The following is a 22,145-nucleotide window of genomic DNA, read 5'->3' as shown; positions in this document are numbered from 1 at the left end:
CTTCTTGTTTAATGACAGGGAGGAAACAGCATTCCTTGGAGACCTGAAGGGATGCAGAGAACTTAAGAATTTTCAAGAGCTTATCAATCAGTCAGCTCTTGTTCATCCCCGAGTGGATGTGTAGTGGTATTGTGGTAGACCTTTACTGGGCGCTCTGCCAAATAACTGGAGTGGCACTTGTACTTTAGTCCAGTTGGCTATCCCTTTCACCCTGGCATTTCATCAACCAGAGGGAGGAAAAACAAGACATCGTAAAGGGAGAGAAGCCCCTTATAGGTCTTTCAACTCTCACATCTGTTTAGAAGCAATTGGAGTTCCATGGGGAATACTAGATCAATTTAAAGCCCAAATCAAATAGTTGCAGGATTTGAGTCAATATTTTGGTGGGTGACAGTTAATAAAAATTTAGATTGGATAAACTACATCTATTACAACCAACAGGAATGAGTTTTTCGTGAGTTAAAGAAAAACTCATGTCGGCCCCAGCCATGGTGCTACCTGACCTGACAAAGCCCTTTATACTCTATGTGTCAGAAAGAGAAAAAATGGCGGTTGGAGTTTTACCCCAGACTGTAGGGCCCTGGCAGCGGCCAGTAGCCTACCTCTCCAAACAGCTAGATGGAGTTTCTAAGGGTTGGCCTCCGTGCTTAAGAGCCTTGGCAGTGACAGCCCCGCTAGCACAAGAGGCAGATAAGCTAATTCTTGGACAAAACCTAAACTTAAAGGCCTCTCATGCTGTGGTGACTTTAATGAATACATCATTGGCTAACAAATGCTAGATTAACCAAGAACCAAAACTTGCTATGTGAAAATCCCCGCAAGTTTACAATACCCTAAACCCCGCCACCTTGCTCCTGGTATCAGAGAGCCCAGTTGAACATAATTGTGTAGAGGTATTGGACTTAGTTTATTCTAGTGGGCCCAACCTCCAAAAGCATCCTTGAACATCAGTAGACTGTGAGCTGTATGTGGCAGCTTCGCCAACCCCTGCAAAGTGACTCTGAAGAAGGCAACAAGGCCTGCTCCAGTCACTCCTGGAAGCTGACTAGTCCATGCATGGCCGAAGCATGAGAAAACACATCACAGGACTCATTTTCCTTAAAATTTGAACTTGGACTGTAAAGACTTCAACTGATCTTCCTCAGACTGAGGACTCTTCCCAGTGTATACATCAAGTCACTGAGGTAGGACAAAAAGTTGCTACAGTCCTATTATTTCATGGTTATTATAAGTGTACAGGGACTCTAAAAAGAACTTGTTTGTATAATGCTATTCTATACAAGGTATATAGCCCAGGAAATGGCCAACCTGATGTGTGTTATGACCCATCTGAGCCTCCCATGACCACAGTTTTTGAAATAAGATTAAGGACTGAAGACTGGTGGGGGCTCATAAATGATATGAGTAAAGTGTTAGCCAAAACAGAAGAAAAAGGAGTGCCCAAACAAGTCACCTTGAAATTTGATGCCTGTGCTGTCATTAACAGTAATAAGTTAGAAATAGGATGTGGTTCTCTTAATTAGGAATGAGGCTATATGGCAGAAAATAAGTACATTTGTCATGAATTAGGACTGTGTGGAAATAAATCTAGATACTGGTCTTGTGTCATTTAGGCTACTTCGATAAAAAATAAAAATAATCCTGTCCACCTTCAGAAAGGGAAAAGTGGCCTTTCCTGTAACAGTGGTCAGTGTAACCCCTTAGACCTAGTGATAACCAATCCCCTTGATTCTCGCTGGAAAAAAGGGGAGCATGTAACCCTAGAAATAGATGGGGCTGGACTGGATCCTCGAATAAATATGGTGGTTTGAGGAGAAATTTATAAATGCTCTCCTGAGCCAGTATTTCAAACCTTCTATGATGAACGGAATGTGCCAGTACCAGAAATTCCAGGAAAAACAAGAAATTTGTTTTTGCAGTTAGCTGAGCATGTACCAAGTCTCTCAATGTCACTTCGTGTTATGTATGTGGAGGAACTGTAATGGGAAATCAATGGCTATGGGAAGCCCGGGAATTAGTACCTACAGACCCAGTTCCTGATAAATTCCTGGCTCAAAAGAATCACCCGGATAACTTCTGGGTCCTAAAAGCCTCAATCAGTATAGCAAGAGTGGGGAAGGACATCACTCTTCCTGTGGGAAGACTCAGCTACCTTGGGCAAAAATTGTATAATAGTACTACAAAAACAGCCACCTAGTGGAGTTCAAACCACACTAAGAAAAATCCATTTAGTAAATTCCGAAAGTTGCAAACTGTTTGGACCCACTCGGAGTCCCACTGGGACTGGACAGCCCCCACTGGATTATACTGGATATGTGGGCATACAGCTTATGCCAAATTACCCAACCAGTGGGCAGGTAGTTGTGTTATTGGCACTATTAAACCATCTTTCTTCCTACTTCCCATAAAGACAGGCAAACACCTGGGCTTCCCTGTCTATGCTTCCCACAAAAAAAAAAAAAAAAAAAAAAGCATTGCTATAGAAAATTGGAAAAATAACGAATGGCCCCCTGAGAGAATCATACAATATTATGGGCCTGCTACTTGGGCACAAGATAGCTCGTGGGGATACCAGACTGCCATTTACATGCTCAACTGAATCATACAGTTACAAGCTGTGTAGTGATCTTATTAGTGATTAGAAATAATCGCTAATAAGATCAGCAGAGCCTTGACTATTCTGGCCCGGAAAGAAACTCAGATGAGAAATGCTATCTATCAAAACAGATTGGCTCTCAACTACTTGCTAGCAACTGAAGGAGGGGTCTGTAGGAAATTTAACCTTACTAATTGCTGACTACACATAGATAATCAAGGGCAAGTAGTTAAAGATATAGTTAGAGATATGACAAAACTGGCACATGTGCCCATGCAAGGGTGGCATGGATTTGACCCTGGGGCCAAGTTTGAAAAATTGTTCCCAGTGCTAAGAAGATTCAAAACTCTTATAATAGTAGTTATAATAGCAATAGAAATCTGCTTATTGCTCCCTTGTTTGCTACCTGTGTTTCTTCAAATGATAAAAAGCTTCATTGCTACCTTAGCTCACCAAAATGCTGCAGCACAAGTGTACTACGTGAATCACTGTCAATCTGTCTTTCAAGAAGACATGAGTAGTGAGAATAAAAGTGAGAACTCCCACTAAAGAGTGAGATTCTCAAAGGGGGTGAGTAAGTGAGGAGACCACCCCTCATATTGTCTTATGCCCAATTTCTGCCTCCAAAGAAAGAAAAGTAAAAACTAAAAGGCAGAAATGAAATCCACAGGCAGACAGTCCAGTGCCTCACCCTGGGTCTGGTTAAAGATTGACCCCTGACCTAGCCAGTTATGTTATCTATAGATTCCAGAAATTGTATGGAAAACCATTGTGAAATCCCTGTTCTGTTCTGTTCTGGTTATTGGTGCATGCAGCTCCCAGTCACATACCCCCTGCTTGCTCAATTGATCACAACCCTCTCACATGGACCCCCTTAGAGTTGTAAGCCCTTAAAAGGGACAGGAATTGCTCACTCGGGGAGCTCGGTTTTTGGAGACGTGAATCTTGCCAAAGCTCCCAGCTGAATAAAGGCTTTCCTTCTTTAACTTGGTGTCTGAGGGGTTTTGTCTGTGGCTTGTCCTGTTACAAAATAAGTGTTAAATATGAGTTTTATATTACCTCATAGGTGGAAGAAGACAGGCCAAAAAAGTTGTTTTAACAACAACAAATGCACAAATATTTATACTAACAAGACAGATATCCATTGCAGTATGACACAAGAAACAAATAATTAAATGAGACAAGCAATCAATTCAGACATTTTAGGAAGTGATTCTTACAAAACATAGTGACAATTGCTGAGATCTGGTAGCCTTGCAAGATTCCTTTGTTATAATAAAAATAACATTGGCAAAGACCATTTTATGATGCAGACTTCTGCTTTTTTAAAGTTTGAGGGGAAGGGGAAACATTTTTATCCTATAATGCTGAAATTTCATTTTTCTTTTCTGAGACTGAGTCTTGCTCTGTCACCCAGGCTAGAGTGCAGTGGTATGATCTCAGCTCACTTCAACCTCCACCTCCCAGGTTCAAGTGATTCTCCTGCCTCAGCCTCCCGAGTAGCTGGAACTACAGATGTGTACCACCATGCCTGGCTAGGATAACTTTTTTTGTTTTTAGTAGAGATGGGGTTTCACCATGTTGGCCAGAGTAGTCTAGAACTCCTGACCTCAAGTGATCTGCCCCCCTCATCCTCCCAAAGTGCTGAGATTACAGGAGTGAAGTACAGCACCTGGCTTCATGCTGAGATTTCTTTCATCAGCAGTTCAAAGATCTTTCACTTTTCAAGGCACAAGGAGAGAAATTCCATGCGTTGACACTGGGAGGAAGGGGACAGACCTACTTAAAAGGCTCAAAACTTCTATGACAGTAAAAGGAATGTATATCAAGTTCCTTAGGGCTGCCATAACAAAGTACCATTAAGTGGGTGGCTTAGAACAAAAGAAAATTATTTTCTCACAGTTATGTAGGCCAGTTGAGATCAAGGTATTATCAAGGTCAAGATCCCTCTGTAGCCTCCGGGAGAGGATTCTTTCTTGCCTGTTTCCACTTCCAGCAGCTTCCTGTGTTCCTTGGTTTGTGGCGGCATAACTCCAATCTCTGCCTCCATCTCTAGCTGGCCATTGTGCCTCTATGTCTGTGAGGATACCAGTCATTGGTTGGAGGACTCACCCTATTCCACTATAATCTCTTCTTAACCAGTTAACTCACCCTATTCCAGATAAGATCATGTTCTCAGGTACTGAGGATTAGGACAGAATATCTTTTGGGGAGATGCAATTCATCCCATAAGTGGGTGGAAAAGGATGATTAACAAGTGTTATGTGGGGATGTATTGTTTTGCATCTACGTAGCTTTCAACCGATTTCTTTCCACAACACACATTTGTCACTCTATTCTGTATTAGGTTTATAGAGAAAAGTAGATCTTCAACTACTTTCCTGGGGTGTGGATACTGCTCTTTTTTTTGAGACAGGGTCTCATTCTGTCACCCAGACTGGTGTGCAGTAGCACTATCATGGCTCACTACAGCCTCAATGTCCCAGGCTTAAGTGATCCTCCCAGCCTCCTAAGTGGCTGGGACCACAAGTGTGTGCCACCACACCTGATTAATTTTATTTTTTAATTTTTTTGTGGAGACAGGGTCTCCCTATGTTTCCCAGACTGGTCTTGAATTCCTGGACTCAAGCCATCCTCCTGCCTCAGCCTCCCAAAGTGCTGGGATTACAGGCAAGAGCCACCATGCCTGGCCTTCAACTCTTGACCTTGTGAACACAGCCCTATACCTGTTCCCTTCATGCATGTGCCTGTACGCTAAACCCTTTCCCAAGTGTACATGGAAATCTGAACCCCAACAAATATGGCCTAATTCTGAATTTGACTTTCCCAGGAGTAATTTGTGTCATTTCCAGCTTACTAGCCTTTGTGACTGTTGAATTTCAGCATTTCTGTGTGCTTGCAGCAGAAGGTGGAGCCAGGGTAGAGTGGCTCAAGATGAGAGAGTTTCTTCCTTACCAGTTCAGTCAACTTTTCAGACCTGGATTTATAGCTTCCTACCTGCTCTCTTGAAGGGGAAATGGTCTATTCACCTTCAGACCATTTAACCTTGGGGTCTCACTGAGCAATCTATGGCTTAAGTCTCCTAAGTCTCTTAATGTCCAAATACAATGGACAATTTTCAGGTACATCTGACAACATTTCTCTGCAGCTTTTGGTACCAATAACCACTCCATGGCTTCCAGAATATGGTTGGTCATTTCTTTTTTGTTTATGAGTTTTTATCCTTCTTCTGCCTGTTAAATGCACCTGACCCCCAGTGTTCTGATTTTTACTATTTTTCTTAAAAAAAAAAATTAAATATATTCTTATGAAAATATTAAAACATATACAAAAATAGAATAGACATTGATAATAGATCCTAAAATTCCTATGGAAATTCAGCAGAATGAGAATAGCTGATATAGTCTTCCAAAAGAAGATCATATTTGAAGTTGAGAAAGTTCTTGAATTCAACTTACTACAAAGCTATAGTAATCAAGACAGTGTAGTCCTGACATAAAGATAGGATTACAGTCTGGGTGTGGTGGCTTACACCTGTAATCCCAGCACTTTGGGAGGCTGAAGTGGACAGATCACCTGAGGTCAGGACTTCCAGACCAGCCTGACCAACATGGTGAAACCCCACCTCTACTAAAAATACAAAAATTGGCCAGGCATGGCGGCAGGTAACTGTAATCCCAGCTGCTTGGGAGGCTGAGGCAGAAGAATCACTTGAACCCGGGAGGCAGAGGTTGCAGTGAGCCAGGATCACGCCACTGCAATCCAGCCTGGGCAACAGAGTGAGACTCTGTCAAAAAAAAAAAAAAAAAAAAAAAAAAAAAAAAAATGGATTATAGCATAATGGGATAAAATTGGGACTCCAGAAATAAACTCTCACATTTATGGTAGATTGATTTTTGATAAGCGTGCCAAAACACTTCAATGAAAAAAGGGTCTTCTCAACAAGTGATGGTGAAACAACTGAATAACCACATTTTTGTTCTATCTGGGGCCCTGATTCAAAAACCCAGGCAAAGATGGAGAGAAATCAGAACTCTCATATACTGCTGATAGGAGGGTAAAATGCTTACTTTGGAAAAGAATGTGGCTATTCCTCAAAAGGTTAAACAAAGTTACCATATGACCCAGCAAACCCACTCCTAGATATATAACCAAAAGAAATCAAAACATAAGTCCACAAAAAAGCTTGTACATAAATGTTTTTAGCAGCACTATTCCCAATAGTCATAAAGTAGAAACAAACCAATCTCCATCAGCTGATGAATGAAAAAATAAAATATGTTGTGGTATGTCCTTAAAATAGATATTATTGGTCCATGAAAAACATACATAAAAACATTATGCTAAATGAAAGAAGCCAGTCACGGCAAAGCAATGTATTATATGGGTTTATGAGTACTAAATGTTCCAAATAGAAAGAAAGTAGATTAATGATTGTCTGGGACTGGGAGGGAAGAAGGGGGAGAATGGAAGAACCTGAGAGGTGATGAATTAAGGGTACTGAATTAGGGGAACATAGTTTCTTTTTGGGGAGATAGAAAATGTTGTAAAATTTTGGTAATGGTTGCACATCTCTGTAAATATATTATAATCCATTACTTTTTGCATTTAATTTTATTTATTTTATCTTATTTTTGAGACGGAGTTTCGCTCTTGTTGCCCAGGCTGGAATGCAATGGCGCGATCTCGACTCATCACAACCTCCACCTCTGGGGTTCAAGCGATTCTCCTGTCTCAGCCTTCCAAGTAGCTGGGATTACAGGTGCATGCCACCACACCCAGCTAATTTTTTTTTTTTTTTTGGATGAAGTTTCACACTTGTCTCCCATGCTGGCATGCGATGGCACGATCTCAGCTCACTGCAACCTCCGCCTCCTAGGTTCAAGCGATTCTCCTGCCTCAGCCTCTTGTGTAGCTGGAATTACAGGTGCCTTCCACCACACCTGGCTAATTTTTGTGTTTTTAGTAAAGATGGGGTTTCACCATGTTGGCCAGGCTGGTCTCGAACTCCTGACCTCAGGTGATCTGCCTGCCTCGGCCTCCCAAAGTGCTGGGATTACAGGCGTGAGCCACTGAGTCAGGCCAATTTTGTATTTTAAATAGATGAATTACATGGTATGCGAATTATATGTTACCAAAAATTGAATAAAAGGAATAGTACTATCAGCCCCAATGTGCCCACCATCAATATTCTACATTTTTCCAATGTTATTTTATCTGTTCGCCTACAGTTGAGGCCCTGATATCCTAAGTTTGATTTTCTTGAATTGCCAAAATTTGTATACACACTTACAAAAATAATGCCTGTTGAATTTGCTAAATATGTAAAGGTTTGGAGCAAATCAGGTGTATTAAATTTATTTATATGGTTTGAAATGTCTAAGGCAATAATTCCCAAACTTCATTGAGAGAAGAGGAAAGCTTTTAAAATCTCGTTGCCGAGGTGGCATCCTGTTACTGGGAATTCTGCGTTGGGATGGAGCCTTTGACTGAGGAGATTATTAGAGCCGGAGCTCTGAACCAGCAATCTCAGTTCTTGTGATAGTGAGCAAAGAACTACAAACTAACACCAAAATGCAAGTTTAAAGCGAAGTTTATTGAAGCATAATAATACACTCACAGAGGGAGAGTGGGCTGATTTCTGCAAAGTGAAATCGGCACCTCTTTACAGAGCTTAAGGTGCTTTTATGGGGTTTGTGGGGAGGAGTTGAGGTTTGGGCTGTGTCTGAGTGACAGGATGATGTTATGTGATTGAATTTGATAGCTATATAAACTAAAATTAAACTGCGCATGTTCTTACCTATCATTCGTTAAGAAAAGCCTCCCAAGGATGGGGGGCAAAACTGTATGTAAATTCTATTATAATGATGGTCATGGGTAATATAATGAAGGACAGGGTTTTGTGTTATTGGGCATGTACCACTTTAGGGAATTTCCACCTGTACCCTCCTTTCTCTTTCTCCAGGATATTTTGGCCACAGACTTCATCATAAACTCCATCCCTTAGGGTGGCGTTAGGGTAGTCTTGGGCCTGAACTTAGGTGAGCCAGTGGCTGTCTTAGTGACCGCCTTTCTGCTGTCTTCTGTCGTCCCTTCCCAGCTGCTAATGTCTAACTACCTACCAATTACCCATTAAATCAGTGTATCTGGGGTTAGGAGCAGGCCTCAATATGTTTAATCATTTTCCAAGTCATCCCAATACTGTAAAGTTTGTGAAAAACTTGTCAGATAATTCAATTATGAAGGCTGTGGAAGGTGTTTCAGTAGGATCTAATTGGTTAACGTTATGATTTAATTAATTTGAATCAAAAAACAAAATGAAAAAGCTTTATATTTCTAAATCAAATAAGACACAAGTTGGTCTAAGGTCGAGATAAAATTTTTAAATGTATAATTGAATTTTGAAAATAATAAATATTTAAATATCTAAAGTTTACATCAGAACATTGCCAAGATACTTTCCCCAATCAGCAACATCCCTTCAGGATTTAAAAACCAAGGGGGACACTGGATCACCTAGAGTTTCACAAGCAGGTACCTTTTGCTGTAGGAGAGAGAGAATTAAAGTTCTGAAGACCTATTGCTTTTCACCAGGAAGTTTTACTGGGCATCTCCTGAGCCTAGGCAATAGCTGTAGGGTGACTTCTGGAGCCATCGCCGTTTCCCCGCCCCACCAAAGAAGCGGAGACTTAAAGGGGACGTGCAGTCAGAGCTGGGGAAATGGGCCCGCGAGCCAGGCCGGCGCTTCTCCTCCTGATGCTTTTGCAGACCGCGGTCCTGCAGGGGCGCTTGCTGCGTGAGTCCGAGGGCTGCGGGCCAACGAGGGGCGCGGCGGGGGTGGAAAAATCGAAACTAGCTTTTCTTTGCGCTTGGGAGTTTGCTAACTTTGGAGGACCTGCTCAACCCTATCCGCAGTCCCCTCTTCCTACATTCTGCGTCCAGACCCCGGGAGGGAATGCCTGCCACTGAGCTGCATATGGGGGTCCCTCGCCCCAGGACCTGCCCCCTCCCCCGGCTGTCCCGGCTCTTCGGAGTGACTTTTGGAACCGCCCACTCCCTTCCCCCAACCAGAATGCTTTTAAATAAATCTCGTAGTTCCTCACTGGAGCTGAGTTAAGCCTGGGGCTCCTTGGACCTGGATCTCGGGTTTATTTCCAATGTCAGCTGTGCGGTTTTTTCCCCAGTCATCTCCAAACAGGAAGTTCTTCCCTGCTTGCTTGCCGAGAAGGCTGAGCGAACCCACAGCAGGATCCGCACTGGGTTTCTACCTCGGAACAAATGCGCTGGGTGGTGGGGGCGCGGAAGAGTGGGGTTGGGGATCTGAATTCTTCACCATTCCACCCACTTTTGGTGAGACCTGGGGTGGAGGTCTCTGGGGTGGGAGGCTTCTGAGAGAGGCCTACCTCGGGCCTTTCCCCCCTCTTGGCAATTGTTCTGTTGCCTGGAAAATTGAGTATATGTTAGTTTTCAACGTTTGAACTGAACAGTTCTCTTTTCAGGCAGGCTTTATTGATTAGCAGTGTGCTGTGTAATTAAGAGTCCTCTAAAGAACGTCAAAGTACTGATAATGAACATGTAAGCAATGCACTCAGTTGTAAGTTACATTCATATCTGATCTTACTTGATTTTCACTAGGCATAGGGAGGTAGGAGCTAATAATATGTTTATTTACCAGAAGTTAACTGGAATTCAGATTAAATAACTCTTTTCAGGTTACAAAGTATATAAGTAATCAAGTTTTCTGATATTATTTCAAGTACTATAGCTACTTCTAATCTTAGTTGACAGTGATTTTGCCCTGTAGTCTAGCACAGTGTTCTGTGGGTCACACACCGGCCTCAGCACAGCACTTTGAGTTTTGGTACTTTGTGTATCTACATTTTACACATGACAAGAATGAGGCATGCACGGCTTGCTTCCTGGCAAGTTTATTCAATGGTACACTGGGCTTTGGTGGCAGAGCTCATTTCTCCACTTCATAGTTATGATTCTTAAACATCACACTGCATTAGAGGCTGCATAATAAAATTTCAGGTTGAGCGGAAATATTCATTGTTTACAAGTGTAAATGAGTCCCAACCATGTGTTGCACTGTTCAAGGCCCAAGGGAAAGAGCAGGGAAACAAGTCTTCACCCTTTGGTATTTTGCATTCTAGTGGGAGAGATGACAATAAGCGAATGAGCAGAAACATATGCAACATCAGGAAACAATGGGGGTTGTGAGAAGCAGAGAAGTCAGGACAAGTCACTCTGGGGCTGACACTTGAGCAAAGACATGAAGGAAATAAGAATGAGATTGACTGGGAGCAGTATTTCCCAGGCAAACTGAGTGGGCCTGGCAAGTTGGATTAAAAAGCAGGTTTTCTCAGCACTACTCGTGTGTGTGTGTGTGTGTTGGGGGTGGGAAGGGGGACTACCATCTGCATGTAGCATGTTCAGCAGTATCCTGTTGTCTCTACTCACTTGGTGCTAGGAGCACTCATCCTCCCTACTCACTAGGTGCTAGGAGCACTCCTCCAGTCTTGACAACCAAAAATGTCTCTAAACTTTGCCACATGTCACCTAGGAGACAAACTCCTGGTTGAGAAGCTCGGGTTGAAAAAAAAACAAGTAGTGCTGGGGGTTAGAGGCCAAGAAGTAGGTAATGGGTTCAGAAGAGGAGCCACAAACAAGGTCGTGCAGGTGCCTGTAGGCTGTGGTGTGAATTCTAGCCAAGGAGTAACAGTGATCCGTCACAGGCTTTAAAAAGATTGCTCTGGCTACTATGTGGAAAGCAGAATGAAGGGAGCAACAGTAAAAGCAGGGAGCCCATCCAGGAAGCTGTTACACAGTCCACACAAGAGATGGTGGAGTGGGCTGGGTGGGAACATAAAAGGGAGTGAGAAACCGTTGTCTCCTGAATATATTCTGAAGGAAGTTGCTGAAGGATTCTATGTTGTGTGAGAGAAAGAGAAGAATTAGCTGGGTGTGGTAGCTCATGCCAAGGAGTAGGCCAAGGAGGGCAGATTCTTGAGCTCAGGAGTTCAAGACCAGCCTGGGCAACATGGCAAAACCCCTTCTCTACAAAAAATACAAAAATTAGCCGGGTGTGGTGGCATGCACCTGTGATCCTAGCTACTAGGGAGGCTGAGGTGTGGGGGATTGCTTGAGCCCAGGAAGTTGAGGCTGCAGTGAGCCATGATTGTGCCACTATACTTCAGCCTAGATGACAGAGCAAGATCCTGTCTCCCCCATCCCCTGAAAAAAGAGAAGAGATAAAGTTGACTTTGTTCTTTTTTTTAATTTTATTGGCCTGAGCAGAGGGGTAATTGGCAATGCCATTTCTGAGATGGTGAAGGCAGAGGAAAGAGCAGTTTGGGGTAAATCAAGGATCTGGATTTGGACATGCTAAGTTTGAGATTCCAGTCAGGCATCCAAGTGGTGAGGCCATATAGGCAGTTCAGTGTAAGAATTCAGGGCCAAGGCTGGGCACGGTGGCTCACTCCTGTAATCCCAGCACTTTGGGAGGCTGAGGCAGGCCGATCACTTGAGGTCAGGAGTTTGAGACAAGCTTGGCTAACATGGTGAAACCCCATGTCTACTAAAAATACAAAAATTAGCCTGGTGTGGTGGCACATGCCTATAGTCCTAGGTTTTCAGGAGGCTTAGGCAGGAGAATCCCTTGAATCCAGGAGGTGCAGGTTGCAGTGAGCTGAGATTGTGCCACTGCACTCCAGCCTGGGCGATAGAGTGAGACTCAGTCTCAAAAACAAACAAACAAACAAACAAACAAAAAACCTGAATGAATTCCTCAGGATTTGGGTCTAATTTGCTCTGAGCACCAACTCCTGAGTTCAACTACCATAGCGAGAGACACCTTAACATTTTCTAGAATCCACCAGCTTTAGTGGAGTCTATCTAATCATGAGTATTGGAATAGGGTCTGGGGGCAGTGAGGGGATGGCAGCCATGTGTGGCAGAGAAAGGCACACAAGGAGAGAGCAGCCAGGACTGTCAAATGGAAGAAAGACAGGACTGCAACTCACCCTTCACAATATGAGGACCAGACACAACTGATGGTATGAGTTGATGCAGGTGTGTGGAGCCTCAACATCCCACTCCCCTCCTATTGCACATGGTGAAAGCCTGTTGCTCTGTCTCCAGGTTCACACTCTCTGCACTACCTCTTCATGGGTTCCTCAGAGCAGGACCTTGGTCTTTCCCTGTTTGAAGCTTTGGGCTATGTGGACGACCAGCTGTTCGTGTTCTATGATCATGAGAGTCGCCATGTGGAGCCCCGAACTCCATGGGTTTCCGGTAGAACGTCAAGCCAGATGTGGCTGCAGCTGAGTCAGAGTCTGAAAGGGTGGGATCACATGTTCACTGTTGACTTCTGGACTATTATGGAAAATCACAACCACAGCAAGGGTATGTGGAGAGGGGGCCTTACCTTCTGGAGGCTGTCAGAGCTTTTCATCTTTTCATGCATCTTGAAGGAAACAGCTGGAAATCTGATGTCTTGTGGGAGCAGGGAAGAGGGAAGGAATTTACTTCCTGAGGTCATTTGGTCCTTGGGGATGGTGGAAATAGGGACCTACTCCTTTGGTTGCAGTAACAAGGCTGGGGATTTTTCCAGAGTCCCACACCCTGCAGGTCATCCTGGGCTGCAAAATGCAAGAGGACAACAGTACCGAGGGCTTCTGGAAGTACGGGTACGATGGGCAGGACCACCTTGAATTCTGCCCTGACACACTGGATTGGAGAGCAGCAGAACCCAGGGCCTGGCCCACCAAGCTGGAGTGGGAAAGGCACAAAATTCGGGCCAGGCAGAACAGGGCCTACCTCGAGAGGGACTGCCCTGTGCAGCTGCAGCAGTTGCTGGAGCTGGGGAGAGGTGTTTTCGACCGGCCAGGTATGGTGGAAACACACTTCTGCCCCCATACTCTAGTGGCAGAGTGGAGGAGGATGTAGGGCATGGAATCCCTGGTTAGAGTTTCAGAGGTGGCTGAGGGTGTGTGCCTCTCCAAATTCTGGGAAGGGACTTTCTCAATCCTAGAGTCTCTACCTTATAATTGAGATGTATGAGGCAGCCACAAGTCATGGGTTTAATTTCTTTTCTCCATTCATATGGCTCAAAGGGAAGTGTCTGCAGCCCTTGCTTTTTATTTAACCAATAATCCTTTGTATATGTATACCTGTTAAGAATTCAGAAATGTCAAGGCCAGGCACGGTGACTCACCCTTGTAATCCCAGCAATTGGAGGCCAAGGCGGGTGGATCATGAGGTCAGGAGTTCGAGACCAGCCTGACCAACATGGTGAAACCCATCTCTAAAAAAATACAAAAATTAGCTGGGTGCAGTCATGCGTGCCTGTAGTCCCAGCCAATTGGGAGGCTGAGGAAGGAGAATCGCTTGAACCCGGGAAGCAGAGGTTGCACTGAGCTGAGATCATGCCACTGCACTCTAGCCTAGGCAACAGAGTGAGACTCCATCTTAAAAAAAAAAAAAAAAGAAAAGAGAGAATTCAGAGATGTCAGCTATCATATGAATACCAGGACAAAATATCAAGTGAGGCCACTTATCAGAGTAGCAGAATGCTTTAGGTTAAAAGTTTCTTTCACAGAACATAGCAATAATCACTGAAGCTACCTATTTTACAAGGCCCCTTCTTATAACAATGCCTCCTAGGTTGACCCAGGTGAAACTAACCATCTGTATTCAATCGTTTTCAATGCACATAAAGGGCAATTTTATCTATCAGAACAAAGAACATAGGTAACTGATATGTATATTTACATGTTAGGAGAACAAGCTGATCTGACTGCGCTCCAAGTGACACTGTGTTATAGCCCAATCTTAGGACACAAAATGGTGTCTCTCCTGTAGTTTGTTTTTTTTCTGAAAAGGGTATTTCCTTCCTCCAACCTATAGAAGGAAGTGAAAGTTCCAATCTTCCTGGCACGGGTAAACAGATCCCCTCTCCTCATCCTTCCTCTTTCCTGTCAAGTGCCTCCTTTGGTGAAGGTGACACATCATGTGACCTCTTCAGTGACCACTCTACGGTGTCGGGCCCTGAACTACTACCCCCAGAACATCACCATGAAGTGGCTGAAGGATAGGCAGCCAATGGATGCCAAGGAGGTCGAGCCTAAAGACGTATTGCCCAATGGGGATGGGACCTACCAGGGCTGGATAACCTTGACTGTACCCCCAGGGGAAGAACAGAGATATACTTGCCAGGTGGAGCACCCAGGCCTGGATCAGCCCCTCCTTGCTTTCTGGGGTATGTGACTGATGAGAGCCAGGAGCTGAGAAAATCTATTGGGGGTTGAGAGGAGTGCCTGAGGGGGTAATTATGGCAGTGAGACAAGGATCTGCTCTTTGTTAGGGGGTGGGCTGGGGGTGGCAATCAATGGCTTTAACTTGCTTTTTCTGTTTTAGAGCCCTCACCATCTAGAACTCTAGTCATTGGAGTCATCAGTGGAATTGCTGTTTTTGTCATCATCTTGTTCATTGGAATTTTGTTCATAATATTAAGGAAGAGGCAGACTTCAAGTGAGTAGGAACAAGGAGAAGTCTCTTAGTATCTCTGCCCCAGAGCACAGTGGGAAGAGGGGCAGAGGGGATCTGACATCCATGGGAAGCATTTTTCTTATTTATATTCTTTGGGGACACCAGTAGCTCCTTGGGAGACAGAAAATAATGGTTCTCCCTAGAATGAAAGTCTCTAATTCAACAAACATCTTCAGAGCACCTACTATTTTGCAAGAGCTGTTTAAGGTAGTGCAGGGGCTTTGAGATTGAGAAGTCACTGTGGCTATTCTCAGAACCCAAATCTGGTAGAGAATGAAAATTATAGCAAGTGAATGTAGTTAAAGAAGACCCCATGAGGTCCTAAAGCAGGCAGGAAGCAAATGCTTAGGATGTCAAAGGAAGGAATGATCACATTCAGCTGGGGATCAAGAAAGCCTTCTGGATCTTGAAGGAGAAGCTTGATTCCATTAGGTGAGGTTGAAGATGATGGGAGGTCTACACAGACGGAACAACCATGCCAAGTGGGAGAGTATAAGGCATACTGGGAGGTTAGAACTAATTACTGTACCTTAACCCCGAGTTTGCATAGCTATCGCTCACCAATTATGCATTTCTACTCCCTGAACATCTGTGGTGTGGGGAGAAGAGAGGCAGAAAGAAGCCAGCTCATACAGAGTCCGAGGGTCTTTGGGGATATTGGGTTATGATCACTGGAGTGTCACTGAAGGATCCTAAGAAAGGAGGACCATGATCTCCCTTATATGGTGAATGTGTTGTTAAGAAGTCAGATGGGAGGTGAGGAGACCAGTTAGAAAGCCAGTAAGCATTCCCAGATGAGAGATAATGGTTCTTGAAATCCAATAGTGCCCAGGTCTAAATTGAGATGGGTGAATGAGGAAAATAAGGAACAGAGAAGAGGCAAGATGATGCCTAGGTTTGTGATGCCTCTTTCCTGGTTCTCTTGTCTCCACAGGAGGAGTCATGGGGCACTACGTCTTAGCTGAACGTGAGTGACACGCAGCCTGCAGACTCATCGTGGGAAGGACACAAAACTAGAGATTCAAAAAGGGAGTGCACTTATGGAGCTCTTCATGTTTCAGGACAGAGTTGAACCTAAACATAGAAATCGCCTGAAGAACTCCTTGCTTTTAGCTTTCTCTGTTCATTTCCTCAAAAATATTTCCCCATTTAGGTTTCTGATTCCTGCACGCCAGTGATCCCCAGCTGTGACCTCTCCCCTGGAACTGCCTCTCATGAACCTCAAGCTGCATCTGCTTCCTTCATTTCCTCCATCACCTCAGACACATACACCTATGTCATTTCATTTCCTATTTTTGGAAGAGGACTCCTTAAATTTGGGGGACTTACATGATTCATTTTAACATCTCAGAAAAGCTTTGAATCCTGGGACATGGCTAGTCATAACCTTACCAGAATTTTACATATGTATCTAGGCATTTTCTGGACCCGTTCTACTTTTCCTTTGAATCATCCCTCTGTGTTACCCAGTAACTCATCTGTCACCAAGCCATGGGGATTCTTTCATCTGATTGTTATGTGAGTTGTAGGCTGTACACTGCACGAATGGAAGAGGCACCTTTCCCAGAAAAAGCATCATGGCTGTCTGTGGGTATTATGATGGGTGTTTTTAGCAGGTAGGAGGCAAATATCTTGAAAGGGGTTGCGAAGAGGTGTCTTTTTCTAATTGGCATGAAGGTGTCATACAGGTTTGCAAAGTTTAATGGTGCCTTCATTTGGAATGCTACTCTAGTATTGCAGACCTGAAGTATAACAATAATTTTCTCCCTGATCTCTCCTTGTTCTGATAATGAAAATTATAAGGATGATGATAATGATGATAAAAGCACTTACTTTGTGTCCCACTCTTCTGAGCACCTACTTACATGCATTATTGCATGCAATTCTTACAATAATTCTATGAGATAGGCACTATTATCTCAATTTTTTTTTTTAGATGAAGAAAGTGAAGTAGGCCGGGCACGGTGGCTCACGCCTGTAATCCCAGCACTTTGGGAGGCTGAGGCGGGTGGATCACGAGGTCAGGAGATCCAGACCATCCTGGCTAACACAATGAAACCCCGTCTCTACTAAAAATACAAAAAAATTAGCCGGGCCTGGTGGCAGGCACCTGTAGTTCCAGCTACTGGGGAGGCTGAGGCAGGAGAATGGCATGAACCCGGGAGGCAGAGCTTGCAGTGAGCGGAGATCTCGCCACTACACTCCAGCCTGAGTGATAGAGTGAGACTCTGTCTCAAAAACAAAAGGAAAGAACAACGAAAATAGAGTATCACACAGCTTGCCAGTGATAGAAACAGGTTTCAAACTCAGTCAATCTGACCGTATGATACATCTCACACACCACTACATTCAGGTAGTTTAGATGCCTAGAGTAAATAGAGACGGAAGGAGATGGCTCTTCTATTGTCTCATTGTGTTTCTTCTGAGTGAGCTTGAATCACATAAAGGGAAACAGCAGAAAACAACCAGCTGATCCTCAGCTGTCATGTTTCCTTTAAAAGTCCCCAAGGGAAGGTCCTGGAATGTGACTCCCTTGCTCCTCTGTTACTCTCTTTGGCATTCATTTCTTTGGCCCCTACGCAAGGACTGTAATTGGTGGGGACAGCTAGTGGTCCTGCTGGGCTTCACACACACTGTCCTCCCTAGGCCAGTGCCTCTGGAGTCAGAACTCTGGTAGTATTTCCCTCGATGAACTGGAGTAAACTCTCTCATTTTGAGATGATAAATGGAAGCCACCAAGTGGATTAGAGGATGCCCAGGCCCTGTCATGGGGCCACTGGGGTTCCAGTGCACATTAAAAAAAAAAAAAAAAAAAACTAAGCAGGACACTCAGGAATTGCTAGTTTCTGGGAAATCAGTTCACCATGTTCAAAAGAGTCTTTTTTTTTTTTTTTTTTTGAGACTCTATTGTGCAGACTGGAGTGCAACAGCGTGATCTCAGCTCACTGTAACCTCTGCCTCCCAGGTTTAAGAGATTCTCCTGCCTCAACCTCACGAGTAGCTGGGATTACAGGCATGCACCACCATGCCCAGCTAAGTTTTGCATTTTTAGTAGAGACGAGGTTTCACCATGTTGGCCAGGCTGGTCTCGAACTCCTGATCTCGTGATCTGCCCGCCTCGGCCTCCGAAAGTGCTGGGATTACATGCATGAGTCACCCTGCCCGACCATCAAAAGAGTCTTAATATATATATCCAGATGACATGTGTTTACTTTATGTTGCTACATGCATTTGGCTGCATAAATGTGGTACAAGCACTCTGTCTTGAAGGGCAGGTGCTTCAGGATACCAGGTACAGCTCAGAAGTTTCTTTTGTAGGCATTAAATTTTAGCAAAGATATCTCATCTCTTCTTTTAAACAATTTTCTTTTTTGCTGGTTAGAAAAGTCATGTAGAAAAAAGGAAATGTCATTTATGCTCATTGTAGAAAAGCTAAAAAATGAATACAATTAAAGCTGTTATTTAATTAGCCAGTGATAAACTATTAAAAACTTGTCTATTACTTGTTAGTATTATTGTTGCATTAAAAATGCATATACTTTAATAAATGTACATTGTATTGCATACTGCATGATTTTATTAATGTTCTTGTTCATCTTGTGTATATACTTAATCGCTTTGTCATTTTGAGATATTTATTTTGCTTCTAATTTCTTTACATTTTGTCTTATGGAATATTTTCATTCAACTGTGTTAGCCGAATTAATTGTTTTTCTTCACACTAGGGACATTGTCGTCTAAGTTGTAAGACATTGGTTATTTTACCAACAAACCATTCTGGAAGCATATGACAAATTCTTTCTCTCTTAATATGGTACCATACTGAAAGCAGACTGCTATAAGGCTTCACTTACTCTTCTACCTCATAAAGAATATGTTACAATTAATTAATTAGGTAAGCATTTGTTTTATATTGGTTTTATTTCACCTGGGCTGAGATTACAAGAAACACCCCAGTCTTCATAGTAACACATTTCGGTAACATATTTACTAAACATCAGCAACTGTGGCCTGTTAATTTTTTTAATAGAAATTTTAAGTCCTCATTTTCTTTCAGTGTTTTTTAAGCTTAATTTTTCTGGCTTTATTCATAAATTCTTAAGGTCAACTACATTTGAAAAATCAAAGACCTCATTTTAAATTCTTACCTCTGGCAAAACCACTCACAGACCATGGGGGTAAAGAGAAGTGTGACACCTGGTGGCCACAAGTAAACATACCACGGTGGTCCGGCGACCAGAGGTGCAGAGCTGAGGGTTTTCCTGAGGGTAAAGGAATAAACAGTGGGTGGAGGGATGTGCACTAAAAATCACTTGTAGAGAAAAGCCCCTGAAAATTTCAGAAAACAAACAAGAAACTACTTACCAGCTATTTGAATTGCTGGAATCACAGGCCATTGCTGAGCTGCCTGAACTGGGAACACAACAGAAGGAAAACAAACCACTCTGATAAGAATTCAGTCAAGTACAGCAGATGATTGAGGACTGCTGAGAGGTACAGGCCAAAATTCTTATGTTGTATTATAATAATGTCATCTTATGACATTATATAATACTTATGACATTATATAATAATGACATTATTAATATAACATATTATATAATATGACATCATATAACATCTTATGACATTATATAATAATGTCAGTATTGTATAAAACATTATTCATAAACTTACACACATTTAAAAACAAAACACTGTCTCTAAAATCCCGAAATTTCTCATAAGCTATCAGTTTTAAACGAACATTTTTCAAACCACAATCTGATTTAACCATGACCATCACTTAAATATTACTGACTTTCAAATTAAAGATTTTCACATACAGGCTGATATTTTTAATTGCGATTCTCTCTGTAGGCTTTGGGTATAATGTGTTCTTTTCCTTTTTTGCATCGGTGATTAACTTCTACACTGTAACATGTAGAATATTAATACAATATTAAAGTATTTTGTATGACAATTTTATTTGAAAGCCTAGGATGCCTTGACATCCTGCATACATTTATTACTTGATATGCATGCATTCTGGTATCTCAAGCATTCTATTTCTGAGTAATTGTTTAAGGTGTAGAAGAGATAGATATGGTAGATTTGGGGTGGATACTTACATGTTTTCTATTTCTTGGATGAATGAATTTGTATATTAAAAGTTTTCCATGGCAGAAATATTTCCAAAGACTTTTTTTTTCTGGTATGGATTGAAGGACCTGATTTCACCACAGTGCAATATATCAATGTAGCAAAATTGTACTTGTACCCCATGAATATATATAATTTAAAAAACTATTTTTTCCAGCCAATTATTATTACTTACTAGATATTAGGCTCTGTTCTGAATATTAATTTAATTCCTCCAAAGAATCTTATGAGATAGGTAGGAATAATTGCTTCTATTCTGTTATCCTTATGTTGCTGTTATGAAACCAAGGCACAGAAAGGTTAGTTAACTTACTGAAGAAGATGATTGTGCTAGATTTTTATTCTAGCCATTCTGGAATAACAACTACATAACCTTGTCTGAGCCAAGGAAACATATGGTGTGGCAACTGTTACCATCTTTTTAGGAATAGCAGCACTCCTAATGTTTGCTGCAGGGAAAAAGGAATCTCAGAATTTGCCTGATCCCTATGATTTTTTTCCTAAATATTTTGAAATATCTTTTAGATGTATTTTAAAATTTAAGGATGTTTTGTTCCATTCATACAGAATTTTTTTTTTTTCTTCCTTGAGACAGAGTCTCACTCTGTCACCCAGGCTGGAATGCAGTGGCATGATCTCAGCTCACTGCAACCTCTGCCTACTGGGTTCAAGCGATTTTACTGCCTCAGCCTCCTAAGCAGCTGAGACTACAGGCACACACCACCATATACGCCTAATTTTTTTGTATTTTTAGTAGAGATGGAGTTTCACCATGTTGGCCAGGCTGGTCTCGAACTCCTGACCTCAAATGAGCCGCCCTCCTCGGCCTCCCAAAGTGCTGGGATTACAGGTGTGAGCCACTGCTCCCGGCCAAATTTTTAACTTGTTTTGTTATTGTTAAGACAGGTCTCAGTCTGACACCAAGGCTGGTATGCAGTAGTGCCACCATGGCTCACTGCAGTCTCAACCTCCTGAGCTCAAGTGATCCTCTCACCTCAGCCTCCCGAGTAGCTGGGACCACCACGCCTGGCTCATGTTTTTCTGTTATTTATTGAAACGAGTTCTGGCTATGTTGTCCAGGCTGGTCTTGAACTCCGGAGCCCCGGTGATCCACCCGCCTCAGTGTCCGAAAGGTTTATCAGGCGTGAGACACAGTCCCCGGCCAGATTTCTAACTTTTGAATTCACATATTCATTTATTCTTGTTATCATTCAGGAAGAAATGTGGGGATGGGTAGCCTTGAAGCATCATCCACCAAGTTATTTTACACACTAGATTTAGATACAAAGTATTTTTTTATTTTTATTTTTTAAATCAAATTCTAACTTTTACTCTGAAGATTCTAAAAAGAATTTTGGAGTCTTTAATTCATACTTTGGGGGCAGAGGTATAAGTACCAATATTTGTATAACTTTCAGTGCAAGTCACGTAAGCTAACGTTAGTCTATTGAGTTAAATATCCTTGATTTATTCCTTAAACTGAGTCACCACATCGGCCCTTTTTTTTTTTTTTTTTTTTTTTTTTTTTTTTTTTAGACGGAGCCTTGCCTTGTTGCCCAGGCTGGAATGCAGTGGCGTCGATCGCAGCTCACTGCAACCTCCGCCTCCCGGGTTCAAGCGATTCTTCTGCCCCAGCCTCAAAAGTAGGTGGGACCACAGGCACACGCCACCACGCCCGGCTAAATTTTGTATTTTTAGTAGAGACGGGGTTTCACCATTTTGGTTAGGGTGGTCTCAAACTCCTGACCTCGTGATCCGCCTACTCCAGCCTCCCAAAGTGCTGGGATTACAGGCGTGAGCCACCGCACCCGGCCGAATGGCACTTTCATAAAACAGCAAATAACCAACTTCACTA

The 22,145-nt window shown here is 42.7% G+C and overlaps 1 protein-coding gene across 3 annotated transcripts; it reads left to right on the top strand.

The window, feature by feature from the left end:
• Nucleotides 1–9,238: 9,238 nt before the first annotated feature.
• Nucleotides 9,239–16,247, top strand: LOC105482576 (homeostatic iron regulator). 3 transcript variants are annotated; one of them, XM_011742773.3, is made up of 6 exons: nt 9,239–9,392; nt 12,740–13,003; nt 13,212–13,487; nt 14,583–14,858; nt 15,017–15,130; nt 16,083–16,247. In XM_011742773.3, exons 1-6 carry the CDS (start codon nt 9,317–9,319, stop codon nt 16,121–16,123), a joined length of 1,047 nt encoding a protein of 348 aa, XP_011741075.2. In that variant the 5' UTR covers nt 9,239–9,316; the 3' UTR covers nt 16,124–16,247. The 3 variants fall into 3 exon arrangements, with proteins under 3 accessions (XP_011741075.2, XP_011741076.2, XP_011741077.1); XM_011742774.2 differs by lacking the exon at nt 13,212–13,487; XM_011742775.3 differs by lacking the exons at nt 12,740–13,003; nt 13,212–13,487 and having other exon boundaries at nt 9,248–9,392.
• Nucleotides 16,248–22,145: the final 5,898 nt, after the last annotated feature.

This window comes from Macaca nemestrina, chromosome 5 (genome assembly GCF_043159975.1).
Source record: "Macaca nemestrina isolate mMacNem1 chromosome 5, mMacNem.hap1, whole genome shotgun sequence".
NCBI lineage: Eukaryota > Metazoa > Chordata > Mammalia > Primates > Cercopithecidae > Macaca > Macaca nemestrina.
The sequence above is the reverse complement of the archived record's forward strand: the minus strand, read 5'-3'. Positions and strand labels throughout refer to the sequence as shown.